We start from the raw sequence: 13,943 nt of genomic DNA, 5'->3' as shown, positions 1-13,943 counted from the left end.
CCCCCCCCCCCCCCAACTGCATTGAAAGCAAAACGAATCGAAATTTATTAGAATTCTTTGGCCATGAGATCGGTGTTGATGTTGGTTAATAGAAAAGGAGAGGGCGTCTTTGTGACAGAATTATTGGGTGCAGTTCTCCCCAGACCTTAGAGGTCATACAAATTACTGCTCTGATTATGGGGGCTGAGGGGTGCGGATTGTACAATACATGAACTCGATAAAACAGCTCGCTGTACTTCCGGTCAGTGTGGCCTGTCGAGTGATAAATCCAGCAACAAAGCAAACAAACAAACTGCCCGCTCTGTGTGGGGAATAATATTAAAAGGGGTCTTGAGGGTGTTGCATGGATTAAAGCGGCTCAGGTTACATCCAGTGAAGGGTGTCGTGAACGCAGTACACACTAAACTCCGGGGTTCATAACAACTTGTTCATATCCGTTCGTCGTGACCTGCGATGGGGTAATACAAACTAATATTAAAATAGAACTGTGTATTTATTTGTTGTCTGTGATGTTGTGTCTCTGTGTTCTTTAATCGCTGTATCAGCTTTAGGTTAGGTTATGTTGGGTTCGGTCAAAACATTTTAAATTTTTAAAATCACGTAAATATCCAAACTTAGCTAAAATGTTCATGAGACTAATAATTTTAGAAAATTTTCGGAATTAAAAATGTTCAAAATTGGAAAAGGTTTCAGAATTTTGAAAAATTAAAAAATCCGGAATTATCCAAATATCTCTAAAAATTGAAAATTTTGAAGATTTTTCAAAAGTGAAAACAATTTTGAAAATTTCGAAAAATTAGAAACATTTGCAAAAATTCATAAAATTAAAAGTTTTCGAAAATTTTCAAAATTCAAAATACATAGCCTTCATACGAATTACATTGGCAAGCGTTAGGTTAGCAAAAACAAAAGTTAGGTTGGGTTAGACGACAAACGAAAAGCTGAGTTTGCGTTAATGCACTTTTCTTGTGAATGGATTTCTAGAATTCTAACTTTTTGGCTCTGCTGTATTTCAGGGATCCGAACCTGTTGTCCCTGAAATGGAGTTGACGGGGACCTTAATAGAGCAGGTCCGTGAACAAATTTAATATTTTTACCAGTTTCATGGCTGCTTCATTCATTCTTGTTAATTGTGTTCGTGCTTTGACAGTGGCGCACGCACACACTGAATCTGGTTTGAAAATTGGACGCATTTGCGTCGTCGATTCATTGCGTCTGCCAGCGTTTCCTCCCCTTGATTATCTGCAAAACGAAAGCCGCGTAACCCGTCCGAAAGATTTGACTGATTTGATTTGCCGAGTATTTTAAGTGTCTTTGTGTCCGACTGGGACCAACTTAAGTCACACCAGAGACGAACAAACACATTTGTGCCGGTCTTTTGTCGTGAGTTCGGAACTGTGACCCGCAAAACCTCGAAAGCCTCGAGTCAGCTGTTCTAAAATGGAGAGAAAAGAGAAAAGAAAAGTAACTTGAACTAACAAAGATGATGATGATGATGATGATGATGATGATTTGAAAGTGTTCGCTAATTATTATACACCCTGAATTCTTAGGTAGAAGGACAACGTGAATACGGGTCTTGAAGAAACGGTGTGATGGTGCGAACAGGCTTCAAATTTCTTATTTGAAGTTTGTAAACCATCAACGAAGTTACAGAAACTTACCGTTTATTAGATTCTTTTTGCCTTATCCATTCTCCACCCCCACTCGTCGCCTCTCACCTCCCCCTGCTCCTACCCTCTTCATCGAGGCAATATTGGATGCTGCCTGTCAGCCCTCCTGGGGGTCTCCCCCCCACCGCCCAGCTATCTGTGCGCTGCAGTCAGCTACAGTGCTTGGAATCCGAGCACGCTCTGGCGTGAAGTTGCTGGGTCGGACGTCCTCCGGCGTTTTGCCCTTCCGTGGCAACATTTGGCAAACGCTCTGAAATTGCCAGCGCCACGCGGCAAACTGCTGCCCTCTGCTTGTGGAATTAATTCGTTACCGCAGCGAAAATACTCTTCCGCGTTGAATTTGAGGTTCCGACGGCGCGCTCGTTGTGGTCTTACGGGTTTTCGGCGCCGTGCGCTGCCACCGTCTTGAAGTCTGTCCAGCGTCACGACCACAGGACCAACAGCAAGCAGACTGTTCGCGATACAGGGCGTTCGTGAGTTATACAGCCGCCGACGGTGAAGTCTACGGGCGTGGCTAAGGTGGAAGACACAAGACATGCGTACAAATTTTTGGTGAAAAAGGCTTGTGTAAATGGCCACTTGTTAAACCCGGAGTAGTCTGCTACTCACTGTTCTGTTTTGAGCATCAGAATTTGAAACAAATGCCTTTAGGTTTGCAAATCCAATGAGCCTTAAACGCCAATACGTCTGCGTGTTAGTTCCGCTGACTGAACCACACAGGGCGCTGACGACGGAAGAACATGATTCTGGTTAATCGTGTTAACCCTTGCATAATTTCTGAACGACGTCAACTGTAGATGCAATACGGTCGGTCGGTAGCTGAACCTCCCCCACAAGTCCTGTTGTGCTGGTTGCCTACCACACAAAGCCCCCATCCCCATTGTGGATATGCAGCCTCGCACAGCATCCACCCTTTCCCGCACGCGGACGCAACATCGCTGGCCCGAATACCAGGCAGCACTACTCGATCATACAAGCGAAAACGCCCGTCAGCTGCCTGCCTGCCTGCCAGAATTAGTCTAAGCTGCGTTTAGAATATGCACCGTACACTTTTTACGCGATATGTGCCCAGAAAACAGAAAACCCCCGCTCTCTCTGAGCGCGCTTCGTGTCCGAAACGACAGGGAGTTCTGTAGACAGCGCAACCGTGAAGCGAACTCGAGCTGTGGGCTCTGGGCGAATTTCGATTGAATCTACTCTGAAGTCAAAAGGACCAATTTAATTTGCTTTACGCAAAGCTTCGACTGAACTTACAAGATTTCGTCATGCACAGAAACTAGTGTCTGCATGGCGTTAATTTGTAGGCGTTGAGTAAAACGAGGCAGCACTGTGCTGCGGTGGGATTGGCAACAACATATTTTTATGAACCTGCTTGCTTGTGCTAAATAGCGTAAGACGTACTCGTAAAGCGTAGGTACGACTTTCAGCCTTAATTCCTGGCAGTTTCAATTGTAACCTGAAACCTCAACGGCAACGGTTGGATTGAGCTGGCTCTCAGCAGTTGCCAAGGCAGTGCTTCTTTGGAGTGACGCGTTGCTATCTGATAGCTACCACGAAGTAGTTTCACCGCGACGTGGAGTTGGCGTGCAGTGAGGGATGAACTTATTGACCAGTCGTAGAGGTTAAGCTCGTTACTTAAGTCGCTTGCAGTCCCTCAGATACGCAGCAAGCAACATGGCGCCCAGTCCTTCTGCCGGCGTTGTGTTGCAGTGCTTGTTAGTGTTAGACGCATAATCCGTTTACGTGAAGAGCCGTCTCCATGTGCCGTCAGTGCTTTAGGCTCGAGACTTCCGAATTAATTTCCTCTCCGTCCGCTTTGTAACAAACTGCGAGTCTGTCGGTCACCTCCTTCCGCATTCCTTCCTTTCTAATTTTCGTGTTCACAATTCTTAACATTTCACCAATTGCCGCACGAATTTTTAGTCTTTACGTATTTTGACCTGTGTTTTACATAAGCCTGGGTCGAAAATTTCATGTTTGTCTTGTGTTTTGTTGTCTAGATCATAGCGAGCCATTGCTCCGGTAATTAGACCGGGTCTTGGCTGCATTTTCAGTAGTCCAGGAGCTGTAAATTTGCCTCTGATGCAATGTTTGTTTCTTTTTCAGGGCTGGAGGCGCAAGTTCAAGAATCCTCAAAGGACCTCTATTGGTTTTAATTACAATTTGTTGATGTGATTTTGTTGTTCTCTCTTTTTGTTAAATCATTCGTTGAAAAACGGAAACCGCTGACCACAAGGAGCGAGGAAGAAACTCGAAATTAATGTCACAGATTGAAGGCACGTTGAAAGGTTCTTGAAGTCTGTGAAGTATGTGTTGAGTTGGCGACTGAGTTAGCCTTCGGTTTGTCATTACTTCCAGTGCGTCGTAAATGTTGGAAGACACGACGAGAAGGAATTATCGGTACCTCTCAGAACCGCGACATTGGGCCTACGACAAACCCAGCGAACAGGACTCAGTTTTTCTGCCCAAAACTTATTCAAATATAGTCATCAGATTGTTACAGACATTCGCGCGCCAATTTTCGAGAAATGTATCGTGAATATTGTGGAAGGCCAAGTCATGTAATTGCACGAACATACTTTTTGTAGTGACGTAATGGAAATATTTTGGTAAGTGTTGAGAGACCGACGTATATTGCATTGTTGTAGTTTCGTGTTGTCGTGTTTGTAGTGCTGCACTACAAATGTTGCTTTCCTGGGCTTAAAATTTTAATAAAACGATTTCTTAAAACACTCACATATCATTTTAATGCATTTTCGACGTTTGGCTCCTATACAGCAAAAGAAACACAATTTTGGAATATGACAGTCGACTTACGATGCAGTTACGTGCATACATTATGGAGGTGCCGTTCATGTACTCGTGGTGAAGAAACATCCTTTTACGATAATTTCATCTCGTCTGTGTCTTTCGAAAGCTGCTTGAAAGGAACACGTGTCATTTCAGAGTTCTACCACATTTATTGTCAAGTTGTACAAATATGATTATTATTAATATTATTACTAATAAGCCTATATTATGAAGTATTGATTTATGTACATAAGGACGAATTTGTTATATATCTGCATCAAGAACTGTACTTTATGAACAATACGAAATGCGTGTGCAATCTTATGTAATGTGAAGGAAAGTGATGTTTTGCAGATTTTGAGGAGGCTACAGAGAACTTGTTTCTCAGAAAGTTGGCATCCACAAACAAGTCGGTCGTGTACTGACATCGAACGTCACCTCGTGTAACGTTTCCTTCAGAGAATACGAAGTGTCGCTTGCGTGTTCTTTCCGTGGCATTCCACGGCTGTGCAGTGCTTTCGTTCTGTAGCCAACGAGGACATTATTAAAGACAAATGAACACTTTTACTCCTTCACCTCTCTGATTGGATGTGCAATTGCATTCGATTTTACCTTGTAAATTGACCGATGGCTGCGAAATGGTTGTGTTATATAAAACGATGTTTGTTGAATGTCGTTAACTTTCGAGATTTGTGCTCTCATTTCAGACTCGATTAATGGCGTGTGATGTTTTATAAGAGCCATAGCTAAGAAGTTCTGCTTCGTACTTGTAATGCTAACATTTTCTTCAAAATTCTATATTTAATTTATTTCCTTTTACTTACGAAAGAATTCATAAGCCAGCGCTCGTATTCATTTCTCTGGCATATTTTGTTTCGTTTTCAACCACATTTCACATTGACGTTACGGAATCTAAAGAAACGCGGGCTTTCTGTGGAGCTGGAGTACGTATTTAAATGTTGATACAGTTTACAACAAAATAAAAGCTTCGTCATGTGTTCGGTTCTCAGTACTTTGATCAATAACCGTGAAACAGAATATTTGCTTGAAGTTTAGTTTACATCGTAATGCACGCGTGTCTATTTTAAAGTTACGTTTCAAGTGCTGAGAATAATATCCGTAGCATGATTTCGAAATGCGAGTTAAGAAAGTAGACGTGCTGCCTTTTAATCTTATATTTATGAAGCGGTCTGTAGGTCATTTATCCTACGCATTAAAAATTTAAAAATAATAATGGAACTCGTGTTGAGGAATCAAAAACATGCCAACAGCGTACAAAAATATTAGTAAGTTGTAGGAAACTTCTTGAAGAAAAGACGTACTTAGCAAAGTACCGTTTCTCAAAGAAAGTCTGATAGTAATCAGCAGATAACGTCTAGTTCTGTTGAAATTGGCGGCGAACGTTTCTTAACCTGAAATGAGTGTTCTTCTTCGCGGCTGTAATTCAGTTTGACGGCATGTAAAATTAAGTACTGTGTTTGCGTCTGTTCTCGTTCTTTATTTTTCTTTCAAAGAAAATAGAATCTATTTAGTTTTAATACCCAAATGCTCACATAATTTAATTTTAATTATATTTAAATCAGTCTGAAGTTCAAGGGTATGCATCACAAATACGCAAAATGCTGTTTGCAAGCATTAAGGTGTCTCGTAAACGTCAGGTCCTAAATTAAGAACGGCAACAATTTTAAATACTGGCATATTCAAAATCAGGTACAAATTCGTGTTATAACATTTTAGCACCGGCCGTGCGCGGTTTATTGTGTGCACATGCGATAACACGGCAGTGGCATCGGCGCATTTGATGTTTACAATAACTTAAGGTAGTAGTAATGCGTGTAGTCTGAGAAGAAAGCCATTTCATTTTTCAGCGTAATGAATTTTGCACTCTTTCCAAATTCTATGAATCTGGCGAAATCCGTCCCGAACAAAACGCGGTCATCGGAGGTATGACTTCAGGTATTCTTAATCTCAGCCCTGGACGGCGGTGACCGGTTAGCCACGCGTTTCGGCCGCATCGGGTACTAGGCTGAGGGCCCCACGCGATGATGGCGAATCGGTCTTCGATGGTCCAAGTTATTGCTCAGTCACTCTTCTAGTTAGGTCAATGTCGAAGACTGTTGGAGAGTGTTCGGGTAACAGTGGGTATTTCGTGTTGCAGAACTGGACAGAAATGCTTAAACAGAAATTAAGCCGTAATCCTGAAGTCTGACAAAGGGCTCCAACATAAAAAAGACGTCAGTCGGGCTTCGAACGGTCACTCCTTTCGATTGGATTTCGGCTCTCCTGGAACGAATTAAAATGACTTCGCTCTGTGTGTGACCCTTTACCTGGAAATTATTTCAAACCTCACAACGTTGGCACTGAAATTATTGCAGTAATATGCTACAAAAATATCAAAGAAAATGGTGTTTATGTAAAAGGGAATTAAAGTTACTTTGTTATATCTCAGAGAAGACGCCAAGAACCGGATACATACGATAATATAGTCCTTGTACCTACCACACAGCTGTCAGAAGTAATCTTTGTCGCGAGTAAATTGATAGTCGTCTCAGCGAAAGTTTTGTGAACTTCTGGCCGCAGTAAACGTTTTCCGCATCTTGGTAAATGCCAGTTCTTACATAATTAATACGCACGTAACAATCGTGTTCGGTGATGTCAGCGCAAACTTCAACTTCAGGATAATTCGGTGTTTGCGCTCACTCAGTCGACTCAGCAGTGACTGACTTTGGCCCAGGCGTCCGGGGTTCGAATTCCCTGCAGGGTAGATATTTTTCTCTTAACTGCAGACCTTACTCAATGGGTACCCGGGGCAAAGCGGCCGGAACATGAAGCCGACGACCACTCGCCTTGGCGTCCCACGCCTTTAAAGCGTAGCACGTAATTAAACACGGGGATAAGTTGCCGAATAATTGGCAGCGCCCACTTTAAATAATTCAGAATTTATCCGTGTTGAATCTGTGATGCGTACTCTTGAATACGTCACGTTTACCAAATGTACCCGTACCTCCTTCATTCAGACGGGCTCCGGCACTTCAAAGTGTAATTGTAATTATGTGTATGATAGAGTAATTGTCACTCATAACTGTGCCATTTTGCCATTCACTGTGTTACAAATTAAATAGTCTACCTACCTGAGAAGGCTGTGTGTTGTTTCATTAAGCAAGTGAACTGGTTACCAGAGTTGAACACAAATACCACAGGGGTAAGTGTGAAATGGCGGCGAGGTAATTCTGTTCTGAATATTTTGATCTAGAACAATTCGTGCGATGAAAATAAATCACGAGATGAGAATTGGTGCCCCTTGGTAAAATCCTGTTAGTCAACTCGCAGAGATGTGTTACGCGAAACAGAATGAACATTTCGTGACAAAGGGTACAATAATCATCCCCGTGGGAAGGACCATTTCTTCTTCGACACTCCGAACCCACAATAAATAACCGTTGGTATATTTTTCATGACGTAAACGTAGTTTGATGATTGCGTGCTCTGAGCTGGAAATAAATACCGGTGTGGATTCAGATGACTTGCACGTCCGCTCCATTTCCATTGCCTGCAAAGAGGACGAGAGATTTTTAAAAATATTTTTTCGGCAAATACAAGCGGTCAAGTTTGTCAGAATTATATATTTCGATTCCGTGCCCTTTAAAGTTTTCCGTTGCGGCTTTATTAGTGTCCAGGAGTTTGTTGACACGCCGTATACAAGGACTGTCTTCAGAAAGAACCTCTACAACTGCTGGACATTTTCTGCATTACCTCTGTGCCCAAACGGACACCCAGTGCTACCTAGTGAACACACAGTAAACCTACGTTGGACGCGTAATGAACAACGGAATATGATATCTTTTCCATTATGTGCACGGCGACATGACACGTGATCAGCGATCGCGCTGAAGACAGTCATTTGTTTTGAGGAAGAAACCCGTGCGCTGGGCGGCCATGTTGTAGTAGGTGGGCTGAAGGCGAGCCGGTCGCGTGTGTGCAAGACAAAGATTTTTTGTGTGGAAGTTGTAGTTTCGCGTTTGGTGTACTAATATTTTTGGTGCAGTGATAGTTTATGCAGCTTCATTTGCTGACCAACAGCGAAGGTGAGTACCAGAATAAACAGCGAAGAAATATGAATTTGGTGGAAGCGGAGACTGCCCGCTTCAAATGTCACTGTGCGTTATGATGCTGTGTGACCTGTGAAGGTTATATGCACACCAAGTAGGGTTGCCAGTAAAAGTATATTATTGTTTTATAACAAATGCTTCTCGGGCCGTTTAACGTGTTTTAATGCAGGAAACACCAGCGTTTCTAGAACCTTCTTTGACCTTGCCACCTCACACGGCTAGTAGCCCGGGAAGAATTCATTATTCATAGTCGCCGTGAAGGCGTCGGATCATACATAACATAATTTTTTTTGTTCCAAATTAACTAACTTTAAGTTCTGAACACCCTTCTGTGTGGCCCTCAAATGCGTTCTATTTTTGCTTGAGGGAAGGACTAAAATACATGAAGCAAAGTGCTCCTGAGAAGGATCAGGCGAATGGGGTAGTTTGGGACAGTGAATGTGTCTACAGAATTTTGGCCGGGAAACCACTTTAAAGATGGGGATAACACGAAGATTTATCATGCAGAGAAAGTTACGAGGATCGGAGGTGTGGATGGAAGTAGCGAAGGATCTTTTGTAATGGGAGCGTTTGGTCCTGGCAGTATTCATCTTCTGGGTTGTGCTACCACAGTTAACGCAGTTCATAAATTCGACGTCTGTGTATTGTATAATTCTGAATTTTCTGCTGTCACCGTTTGAGGAGTTTTTCCAAAATAAGCACTTTTAAATTATTCCCATTTAAAAAAATAATAGTTTTCATGTTATTGGTATAGGGTCAGAGTTCAATTGAATGTTTTAAGAAGGGGGTGACTTCGACAAGCCTGATTAATTCTTACGCAATTCCATTTGACCGTGCTCTGACCCGGCAGCCTTCCCCACTTCTAGTTGCTGCTTCCCCTTTCCAGCTCTACCCCCCCGGGCGACGCGCTCGTACGCTGTGGTTGCCTACGTATCGAGGCCCCAGGCGACTGAATGTCCAAGGACTTGTTAGTCTGTTTAAATACGCTGCATCTCTTGTGGCACCAAACGGCCGTGGTATACTTTAATTAAAAGGAGTAGGCTGTCTGTAATCACTTCACTCCTCCACGTGAAGTGTCGCTTCTTCACGTCAGGATGGAGGAAGCAAGTAGTGGCGAACCGTTGACAAGGGGTGGTCCTACAATTTTGGGATGAGGCCGAGGGCTAGTAAGTCCCCACCGTAGACGAAGCAGATTGTTACAACGTGGACAACTTCATTGGCTTATTTTTCTGAAACGGGGATTCGCTCTTCGAAATATTTGCAAGTTGTGTCCGTACCGCAGAGAAAACGCCGTTTGATCTGAGAATTGCAGGAAACCCGTAGATATGTCCGGTGGGCGATTGATGACTGTCAAAACAAGTGGTACATATAGTTACCACTTTGTCATAAAGGGTAAATATTTACCTCCGACTGAAAACATCGTTTATTAAAGCAAAATCTGTTACATGGACTGACTTAGGCCCATCTTCCCGCAAAGTTCGAATTACGCGAGCTGTCGCCGGTTCTCGGGGCATAAACTTAAAGAATTATTGAGCTGTTTGTTTCGCTCTTCGTCACAATTTCCACGGAGAGTTTTCATGGCGCACTGCATTTGTTTCTGTTCGCAGTCAGGAAAGGAGAATACGACGACGTCTCGTATAAAAACAGGGGGACAAGAGCAAAGATATTAAAGTGAAGAAGTAATGGCTTCTTGTCATCCAATAACGACCTTCTTTTTATTTTCTTTGCTCTTTTTGTCCTCTATTCTTTCGTCTGTTGTTCTCTCCACATTTTATTTATTCCTTGTGCTCGTACTGCAGCCTTTTACAAGAAATACTTCGAAATCGGGCCCAATATTCTGCAATTAATTAGGGGCCAGTCCCCCCATCCCCCTCCTCTCCCTCGCAATCGTGTTTAATTTGTAATAGTCAAACGCGGGCAAATACAAAGGAAAGCTGTAACTCTCCATTTTTTGTACCTGAAACTGCTCTTAGTTGAGATTACATCTCCTGCGACAATAGACTTACCTTTCCGACTATTAAAAACAGAAAAAGAGGAGTTCTCGAGGGATACATTTTAAACTACGGAATCAGAACAGGTGATGGTCATTAGGCGAGGACAGGTTTCAGCTCCGACAGAAAGAGACAGGCTGACGGTCAAGACGCCTTCCTAGACGCAGTAGCGTTCTGGTTCGATGCATCACGACTGTTTACTCAGGCGATCTTGTGTGTTACTGAACATCAACGCCTCAGAGCAATGTTACTCACCCCGAGGCCCGCGACTTCTGTTTTAATTTCCTCGGATTTTTTTACTGTTCTGAGCTTTGAGCTAGTTTCATTGTTCTGGCCGTGGCCGCGGGGACGTTTCAGGATGTTGCGCCGTGCAGTCTCGAAGAAATTGGTCGACGTTTCAGAGGTGCCTTTATTTGTATCCCACGTCTGCATAAACAAATGATTTTAAGCAGAGCCGCGCTGCTAGCGAGTGCCTTGGCCGTCAAATGGAGCGGAACGTTCGCTTGTGCACGTGTTGTTCCATCACTCACTTGCGTCACAAGTAATGTATCCCACGTGTGTAAAGGATCGGGAAGGTTATTATGCGGGTTCCAGTCCTGGGAATATTCTCAAGACGTTGCCAGTTTGGAAATGGGATAGTTCAGAATATTCTTCCGTCAGAGTTTCAATATTCCTAGAATTTTTTGAATAAATAACATAAATATGAATACAAAATTTGCGCAGTCAGAAACTGCAGAATATGACAGAAAGAAAGCCGCTTTTCTGGAAAATACCAGGGTGATGGACTCGGGGGGGGGGGGGGGGGGCATGAATCTGACGTTCGGACGGATGAAGACTACGGAATTTTGTGAAAATCGGTCAGTTGATTCAAAATTTTGTAAGGGGGCCAAAAGATAGGAAGACGTGTGAGTGTCACGACAACCAAATGGCCTGAAGACGCGCGTCTAGCCAGAACCGACCGACGTCGCATGTTCCGCTGTTGCGTGCAGCGTCCGCCGTGCCGCGATGAAACTCGGTAAGGCGCCTTTGAAGTGGTCTAGCCTCGCCTCGCCTCAGTTCTGCCAGCAGCGCCCCGACTCCTTAACTTCAGACTTAATTAGCGCTTCTAATCTTCAATTAAATTAAGCCGAGTGAAGTCAAGTTTATTTCAATATAACTCGACTCCCGCTGTGTGTGTTTGCGGCATAATGAGAAGCCAAGACGCTGGTGGGGAAGGCGACGTATTATCTGAAAGGGGGCGCGCGGAGCAGCGGGGTAAAGCAGGAGATTGCGTTCAGCCACAGACTTCGGCGGTTTCGCAGCAACAAGACTCCAAAGCGAAATTAGGGAACACTGAGACAGAAGTAAAGACGGTTTGAATGATTCGTCGTCTCTCAACACGGTCTCCTTTCTTTCAAAGCTTCTGTGCATTTCCTGAGGACTCCGAGCCAAAATATAAATTATGCATTTCATATGGCGCAGGTTTTTACACGACAGAAATACTTTATTTAAGTTTCGAAATATTTTGTAGAAAATACAAATTGTTTCCTTAACCACCTGTAATTAGGGGACAAAATAAATCACAATGAGATGGGAGGGGCATGCAGCACGCACAGTTTATGAGACACACCTCGCTGGAAAACCTTGAAGAAAGAGATAATTTGTGTGACCAAGTCGCAGACGACACTCTAATATTGAAAATGATATCAAAATAATCACAGCGTTAGAATGTGGACGGCTGTCATGAAACCAGTGATTCCATCCACTTCTCAAGAAGGGCTCTTCTGCGTGAAACACTAGTTAAAAGCCTTCTAGCCAGGAATATGATTTTTGCTGAAAATGTTCCTCTGCTTTTAAGTCCCACGCCATGAAGACGAATGGGGGGAATGGAGGCAAAGCCCAAAATACACAAATGTGTTATCACATCGATGGGAAGCAGTGGTTTTTGTGTTCCTTCAGAGGTGAGCTGTTGAAAATTCTATCCGAGAAGGAAGACTGTTGCTCGTCTCGGCTGCTCCTTTGGGGAAAAGGATCAGCCAATGCATCAGTGTCAGAGGGAGCCGAAGTGTCGTCTAATGAGAGACAACAAACCGTACATGTGTTACCATGGGCTCTTTAACCTCCTCGGCAGTTTTCTGCTTTTGACGTCCTCCTGACACAAACTGTTCAAATAAAAACGTATCGGTGATAAGAACATCGAATAATCTCATGTAGGCACGCGTCTAGCAGAAACGTTTCAGCGGAGGACCACCACTTCGTGATTTTCCACTTCATTCTCATCTTTATGTAGTGACGTAAAAAATATCGCGTGTACAAATTGCAAAGTTCTGAGGCCGAGTTCTCCTGTCCTTTCGCCGTAAGCAGCTGTGGGATTGGCAAAGCCACGTATGTTGGTAATAATCTCAGATATAGTCATGGCGTTGCTATTTGCTTGCACGTTTGTGTACTATTTACAAGGTGGTAAGGATTCACACCACACATCAAACTGAGACACAGACTTTCCCACGCAAGTTCCTGGTGAGTTAAGATAAGGGAAGATTGTCGTGTAGAAGAGGCTTTTACCATAGAAACAAGCCGAACTGTCAGTGTTTGGAATTCCAGCTTCAGGCGAATAATTCTTGTGTAATGTTCGAAGTGCCAAGTGTCGCTTGGCTGCCAGTAGCCAGTAGCTGCTACCTGCGGTGTTGAAGTCACAGCTGAGCGCTTCTGAAACCGAAGTAACGCGTTTTCACGGTAGTGCCTCGGCTGCTAAGAGGTTCTGGCCGCTTAAGGAGCCCCAAGGTTCATTACCCTGCCTGCGTCTTGCAAGAATCTCTTTTCATGCTTGCCGACTGAAGCTTCGTAGCCGCTCCTCGTTTCTCAGGGTCTCAGCTCCTGATTTACAACCGAAACAATTTGGCGACGAGAGCCTCAGTGCAAACATTCTCATCAGTTTCCTCCACTTCCTGCGGACTGAGGTCGACTTGCGGATGAAACACGTACTCACGCCCGCGTCTTCTCATGTTTTCCTGTTATTTTCAGGTTATTTATTCGTGGTTTATTTTGCGCTGTTAGTGACTCGGACTGCACACAGTCACCATTATCACCAGGTCCCTTCATGTTACCGTTTGCGTGCTACAAAGGACCTGAATTTGATAATTTGAAAACCACTAATCAGGAAGTTTAATACAATTACAGTAGGATACATTTAACGTCTGACTTTAAGTTGAATTCTCTCGTGCAATCAAAATGCCAACCAACCAGTGATAAGGGTCACGCGTAATTACAAACATGGGACAGCTCACCACAGAATGAACGCGACATTCATGGGTTTGCATACGGGAGAGGGGATGAGTGTTTGTTTTTGATACAAACAAACAAACAAACAAAGAGACCGAGCAACGCTGTGCCCCACTCATACA

The 13,943-nt window shown here is 43.6% G+C and overlaps 2 protein-coding genes across 7 annotated transcripts in view; both read left to right on the top strand.

Annotated features, from left to right (window-relative positions):
- vg (transcription factor vestigial) overlaps nucleotides 1–7,601 on the top strand; it is a 39,996-nt gene extending 32,395 nt beyond the window's left edge. The window contains exons 6-7 of one of the 2 annotated variants that reach the window (XM_087346957.1): nucleotides 1,017–1,070; nucleotides 3,780–7,601. In XM_087346957.1, coding sequence (XP_087203083.1) covers nucleotides 1,017–1,039 — 23 coding nt within the window. In that variant the 3' untranslated portion in view covers nucleotides 1,040–1,070; nucleotides 3,780–7,601. The remainder of the gene's footprint in view (nucleotides 1–1,016; nucleotides 1,071–3,779) is intronic. The other variant, XM_022081152.2, reaches the window with a different exon arrangement.
- Nucleotides 7,602–8,367: 766 nt separating this feature from the next.
- barc (RRM1_TatSF1_like and RRM2_TatSF1_like domain-containing protein barc) overlaps nucleotides 8,368–13,943 on the top strand; it is a 66,589-nt gene continuing 61,013 nt past the window's right edge. For 3 of the 5 annotated variants that reach the window (XM_022081199.2, XM_022081200.2, XM_022081201.2), the window contains exon 1: nucleotides 8,369–8,548. Coding sequence is in view for 2 of the 5 variants with exons in the window: in XM_022081198.2 (XP_021936890.1) it covers nucleotides 8,518–8,548 (31 nt within the window). In the remaining 3 variants the exon portion in view is untranslated. Of the gene's footprint in view, nucleotides 8,549–13,943 lie in introns of all 5 variants that reach the window. The other 2 variants (XM_022081198.2, XM_022081204.2) reach the window with 2 other exon arrangements.

Source organism: Zootermopsis nevadensis, unplaced genomic scaffold (genome assembly GCF_977971745.1).
Source record: "Zootermopsis nevadensis isolate Lab colony 2312 unplaced genomic scaffold, Znev_1.0 Znev_ptg000011l, whole genome shotgun sequence".
In the NCBI taxonomy this organism is placed as follows: domain Eukaryota; kingdom Metazoa; phylum Arthropoda; class Insecta; order Blattodea; family Termopsidae; genus Zootermopsis; species Zootermopsis nevadensis.
The sequence above is the reverse complement of the archived record's forward strand: the minus strand, read 5'-3'. Positions and strand labels throughout refer to the sequence as shown.